The 5,953-nt window shown below is 43.3% G+C and overlaps 1 protein-coding gene across 20 annotated transcripts; it reads right to left on the bottom strand.

The window, feature by feature from the left end:
• Nucleotides 1–2,562, bottom strand: LOC123111975 (proline-rich receptor-like protein kinase PERK8). 20 transcript variants are annotated; one of them, XR_006454964.1, is made up of 9 exons: nt 1,989–2,557; nt 1,847–1,889; nt 1,431–1,506; nt 1,210–1,343; nt 1,094–1,137; nt 900–976; nt 411–557; nt 140–319; nt 1–64 (listed from the first exon to the last, which is right to left on the bottom strand). XR_006454964.1 is itself a non-coding variant. In XM_044532858.1 (5 exons), exons 1-4 carry the CDS (start codon nt 2,505–2,507, stop codon nt 1,337–1,339), a joined length of 654 nt encoding a protein of 217 aa, XP_044388793.1. In that variant the 5' UTR covers nt 2,508–2,560; the 3' UTR covers nt 917–976; nt 1,094–1,336. The 20 variants fall into 20 exon arrangements, 3 of the variants coding, with proteins under 3 accessions (XP_044388793.1, XP_044388795.1, XP_044388794.1); XR_006454958.1 differs by having other exon boundaries at nt 1,210–1,352; nt 1,989–2,553; XR_006454969.1 differs by having other exon boundaries at nt 1,094–1,343; nt 1,847–1,923; nt 1,989–2,558.
• Between the last annotated feature and the right edge of the window lie 3,391 nt (nt 2,563–5,953).

Raw genomic sequence — 5,953 nt, 5'->3', positions numbered from 1 at the left:
GTGGCGAGAGAGTGAGCGGAGGAGACCTCTACCATCTCTGCGGCCGACAGGAAAAAGGACACCGCTACATCAAACACAACCATGTCAAAATTTCAACATAATTAGGTGAAAATGCACTCCAAAGTCTGCAGGTAAAAACCTGTTATTCCGCAGATCCAACACAAAGGCCTTTACATTGTTCTCCCTTAATTTGTTAATGGCCTCCTTCACGGATCCTGGGATAGGATAATTAAGTGGAATGGCCAGTAGAACTTGACATCTCCAAAATGATAAATGCTTCAGAAATAAAGTACACTTTAGAGCCAGAGCCAGCTCAAACCTGCATCATTTTGGTTAAACGTTGTTAGTTTGATGTAACCGATCTTTGAGCTATCCTCTAAACCTCGAATCTCACACATCCTTGACCCTACCGGGTTTAAAGTATATATTTCTCCACTGGCATATATTAAATTAAGATGAATGAGCCGCGCAGGCGCCGGCTGTCTCAACCTCCTCTTCCGTAGCTATGGCCCGCGCTCCTCCTTCCGAGTCATGAGGAATCACAAGTTTGTAAGCCTCTGAAATTTAAAAAGAAAAGGAACCACAACGTCTCATCAGCCTGTTTAGTCATGGAAGGAAGCATCACATTTATATACACAACAGGGGCAACCTAATTTGAGAAAACATGCATGTATTGAACTCTTCCTCCAAATAATGTATGGAGTTAATTACATATCCATTTATTTAAGCTATCTCTTTTCCAGATTGCTCAGGATATTTTAATTGCTAGCAAAGAATCCTGAGAAAGAAGTTGGTTATGTTTCGACACACTGCAAAGTTGGTTATATTTCAATGATGATATTAAAGTTCCTAAAATAAGTCGATTACTATGCAAGGGGGAAATATGAGTAGGAACTGACCTGCACAAGAAATGCTAGAGATGCATCTTGCAGGAACTCACAAATTCCTTTCAGTAATCAGTACGCCATGGTCCTCTCTGAAAATTCAACAACATTTTCAAATAAGTAAACTATACCACCCGATCCACCACAATTTTGACGTGTTGAACTACAAATCAAGTCGACAAACATTCAACTTTCAGCTCAAGCAATACCTAATTTGATCACATCCAAGTTTTAATTCCATCAACTGCAATTTCTGATCCAACAAAATTTGATTCCATCACCCGCAATTTTTGATCCAACAGATTTGGGAAGCCCGAGACAGTACCTTCCAGCTCCAGGGGAGAGGGAAGGGAGGCGCCGGTGCCACGCTGGTGAGACCCTTCGACCATAGCCGCGTCCACGCAACCACGACTTCGGCAGAGAAAACGGACGGCACAAATCAAGGGCCGTACTCAGACTCTGGACCAGCTACAACACGGTTAACGGAATCAGTCACACACACGCGCACACACACAGAGACAAAGAGGAGGGACAGGGAAGCACGACCTCGAGGCGGACGACAGTGAGCTCGCCCACCAAACCCAGGATGTGGTGTCATGCAATCTTTTTGAACTCAGATCTTCTGCATAAAGTGATTCATATTAAAAAAAACATATATATACCAATTAATTAGATAGCAGAATCGCAAATTATCTTGAATCAACCCATTGATAGGCACACCAAACTGAACCGAGTAAAAAAAGCATATATATACCAATCAATTAGATAGCAGAATCACAAATTATCTTGAATCAACCCATTGATAGGCACACCAAACTGAATCTAGTAAGAAAAATGCAGACAACTAAATAGTATCTCTTTCATACATGGAAGAACCAGAGGCATCAAATCACATAAACTTAGCAGACAACCTTGCTCCATGAAAAGTAGGGCTCATAAGAGGCTAGGGAATCGATTCATACCTACGGAGCAGTGGCTACCTTGACGTTCGTCCCTCTGGAGCTGCTGCACACACACATACACTGACTTATATGTCGAGCTGTTGAAAAGAAGGGATCAAAACAGAGAGAGGGAGGAAATGGGGGAAGTGGAGAGGGCACTCACCTCCACCTTCGCACGACGGATCTGAGGCGCCTCACCTCGAGCAGTCTTCTTCCTGGAGGTGCACGAATGCGAGGACGACGGTCCCGCGCTCCTCCAGTCGATGGCGACGCCTGGACAGTGACCAGGAGGCGATGGAGTGCGCGAAAGTTCGGACGGGGTCGGGGAGGACCAACCGGAGGTGCAGGCGCAGCGCGGGCGTTGATGGCGACGCCGTGGACCGGCGACCGTGGCGCTAGGGTTAGCCGGGGCCGCGCGTAGGGGGGAGGCACGTCGGGTCAACGCGGTGGAGAAGGAGCAGTGTGACGAGATGAGCTCGTGGATGTGTTGTATGGCGGCGGACCTCGCCGGAGTTGGCCGTGGTGGTGACGGCAGGGGGGAATACACACACACACAGAGAGGACGACCAGGAGGCGATGTAGTGCGTGAGGGCGACCAGAGGAGAGGGGGACGGGAGGGCGGGCTCGCCGTCGGGCGATAGGGGGCGGCGGCCACGGTGGAAGGGGAGGGGGCGGCGGCCATGGTGGAAGGGGAGGGGGCGGCGGCGATGGTGGAAGCCTGGAAGGGGAGGCGGCGGCGGCTAAACAGGAAGAGGAGAAGCCGATTGGGGAGAAACGGATGGGAGTTGGTTTTATATACCTCGTAGCGAAATTACGAAAATACCCTCGGCGGGGCACGAGAATAACGGCGGTGGCACAAGATATTTTCGGTGGTGAGCTAAACTGTTCATTGCAATAGTATCGCAGGCTCCATCCGGCGGTCCAGATCGTCCGGGAGAGAGATTCAAGGGTCGGAAACACATCCAACGGTCCACGATCGCTGAGCTCTGAGAGCGTCCGGGAAGCGTCTGCCAGTCCCAACGGTATGGTCAACCGGTGGAAGATCAAACGGCATGATGTATCAGTATGAAGGCAAAATTTAGCACATCTAACAGAACAGCCGATTATCTGGCCGGTTCAAGAGTAAGAAGAAACATTTACTATGTGCCAGAAGAGTTAAACATGGGCATGAGACTATCAAAGTGCCAAAAGCAAGGCAGCATCCAATTCACTACGGTCATATGAATAGAAAAACTAATTAGCTAACATTAAGTTCAGTAATACGAGCAGAAATATAAGAGAGCAAAAGCCAACAATGGCAATGGAGGCGATAAAACTACGAAGCCATAGTTAGGCATACAATAGATAGCTTGGTTCAATTGCCTCTGTGAGTGCCATTCCATATGAACTTGATGTGAATAGTTTGTGAGATAGATGAGCACAAACTTATTTTTGTATAGCCAATGCATTTGAAATATGCTTTTAAAACATATGGACAGTGAGCGATGGTTTCCCCCTTCTGATCTTGGAAGGTGAAGACCCAGATCTGTTATTCTTTGATCCCTGTGGCCTTCACAAAATCTTGGAATGCACTTGTTATTGTGGCCCTCTTATCCATAGGAAAATGTTCCAGAGTAGATCTGGAAATGAGCACAGGATGAAAAATAATTAGTGTATTTTTGGGTGACATTGGCAAACATGACTTCATCATCTCAATCATGAAATACAGAAAACTTTGTTGATCTAGTTATAAAACACGGTTTATCATGAGGAGCATGCCTAGCTTTCATTTTGAGACCTCTTGAGCAAATAGAGTAGCAACATTAGTATGGGAATTCTATATCTTTAGGAATTGCAAATAGGCTTGCCTGGACCATGACAACACATGAACTAAATCATTGTGGTAGAATAGGAACAGTGTATTTATGTTAATAATGAGACTTCCAATTGCATGCTAAATACTTGTGGTAAATAAATAACAGTCCTCATACTCGAAAAGACTTTCGATACAAATTTTGAAGTACACGATATAACAGAAATACATAACATGATATGAGCCATTAAATTACAGTGGTGGAATAGGATTAGTGTATCCCCTTCTAAAATTGAACATCCGAGGCATTACCAATTAGAAACCAACTAACACCAAGGTAAATTGGGGCCATGGTACATGTAGCTGGCTGCAACTTAAATGGCATGCCAATGAACAGAACATATAAACGGGGCAGTGAATATAGGAAGCATAAATGAAGAATACCAAATGCAAAATCCATATCATCTCGTAAAATCTAATTCTTCTAATTAATGCACATTAAAATCCTTGATAACTAAAGTGTATCTATGTCAGTAGTATAACAATTACCTGGATAAACCGGGCCTCAACGAAACCTCCTAGAGTATTGACCCATACATGGCATAGGTGCACCTCTACTGACCAACTCCAACACCATGTCAGCAGCCCGCCTTGCCGATACCCACCCGCCCGCACTTAGAGACTACAAAGCAGGCAACACATAAACTTGATCACACAAATCTTAATCAAGGTTTCTACTCGCAAAGTAAAAGAGCATATTCCTAAAACACAAAAGAGGGGACGACGACCATCTTGGCCAGAGGAGGTAGTGACAACAGCAACAGACAGAAGAGCATAGTAATAAGATTAAAAAATGGTAGTTTGTTGTATTATGACATGAAAAACAATGGGATTGTGGTTAGCTTAAGCGCATCGCAAGGCACTTTTATGGAATAAGAAACCAACAATAAATAATATATGATTAGTTGGTATCTAGAGCGATCCAAAGCACCATAACAAAATCTCGACGAAGAGTTGTATACCATGCTGTTGTAGATTGGCGTACCATGCTGTTGTAGATTGGCGTAGATTGGAGAGGTCACAGCAGCGGTCACAGTGAGAGATGGTTTCCCCTTTTAATTTTGAAAACAAAGACATGTATCTGATATTCTTTGATCCCTGCCGCCTCGACAAAATCTTGAAGACCAAAAGGATTGTTGTTAGCTTGGACCTAGCAAGATATGTCGTAGTAATCATTAAGCAATCACATTGGTAAGCAAGACTAGAGGGCAGAGTAGAACCAAATATATACATGTTGACCATATCTTAATCATGATAGATCCAGTTTTCTGAAAGTATAAACAACCAAGCTTCTATCAAGCCTAAACCCACTACTGGAAGCAAAGTAAATTTCCTTAAATGCAGTGACTCTACCGACAATTTGGTTTGTTTGCCTGTGTGGGTGTTGACTTGCTTCAGAAGTCATAGATACAAATAGAAGCATAATAAGTGGTTTTAGAAAATATATCAAGTTCTAAAGATAAATAAAACTACTTTCAGTATATATCGTAGATGCCATTGCAGATAACAATAGTGACCCTCCCAGTGAGTGAACAAAATGATTCAATCTTTCTTCTTTTTTCCAACAAAAATGTTAATATTCAAGAGGTAGTTGGAGACAGGGCTACAACTTATGAAGGTTTTAATCTTATGGTTCAATGAACTGCATAGGCAGAGTACACAGTTGATGGATTCAAACTATTTTTAAGAGATGATGTGGCAAGGCTAAGAAGATGAAAATAATTAAGAAAAGTTCAGGCTCAACAACTTACGAAGATTTAACTGGGTAGTGCCTCATGGCAGTCATCAACCTTTGAGCCGTAGAACTGTAAGATCAAACTGAGACTCGAGCCTGCATAACCATAGGAAGAAAAGGATCATCAACAAAGAGGAAAAAGTGAATTAGGAACCAGTTCCTGGTTCCTCTAAAAAATCATTCTAAATGACAAACTGTGGGAAGAAAAAAGAGCAGGTCTAATAACATAGATGTGTTAACCGGCAAACACTACCCAGTCAGATCAAATAGTCAGCTTATTTTTGTCCCTTCTCAATATTAAGAACTACAAGTAACCAGGTACATAAGAAAAACAAATAATGCCTACATAGTAGCTCATCTCTCTTAATACAGCTACACTGATTTCGATGTACAATTTAGGACCAATGGAAAACCATAAAAACACAAAAACTCACACAATAAAGCTAAAACTAAATATTGCACGCCGTCGAGACCAATCTGGCGTGCAACATCTGTCACTACAGAAGGACATCGGCGTCAATCACAAATTCACAGCGGTAGG

The sequence above is a fragment of the Triticum aestivum genome, chromosome 5B, assembly GCF_018294505.1.
Source record: "Triticum aestivum cultivar Chinese Spring chromosome 5B, IWGSC CS RefSeq v2.1, whole genome shotgun sequence".
Lineage (NCBI taxonomy): Eukaryota > Viridiplantae > Streptophyta > Magnoliopsida > Poales > Poaceae > Triticum > Triticum aestivum.
The sequence above is the reverse complement of the archived record's forward strand: the minus strand, read 5'-3'. Positions and strand labels throughout refer to the sequence as shown.

Coding starts and splice junctions, on each gene's coding strand:
- LOC123111975 (XM_044532858.1), bottom strand. CDS start 2,507: ATGGCCGCCGCCCCCTCCCCTTCCACCGTGGCCGCCGCCCCCTATCGC. Junction 1,890..1,988: donor TCCGTCGTGCGAAGGTGGAG/GTGAGTGCCCTC, acceptor GTGTGTGTGCAG/CAGCTCCAGAGGGACGAACG. Junction 1,507..1,846: donor AGGTAGCCACTGCTCCGTAG/GTATGAATCGAT, acceptor CACTTTATGCAG/AAGATCTGAGTTCAAAAAGA.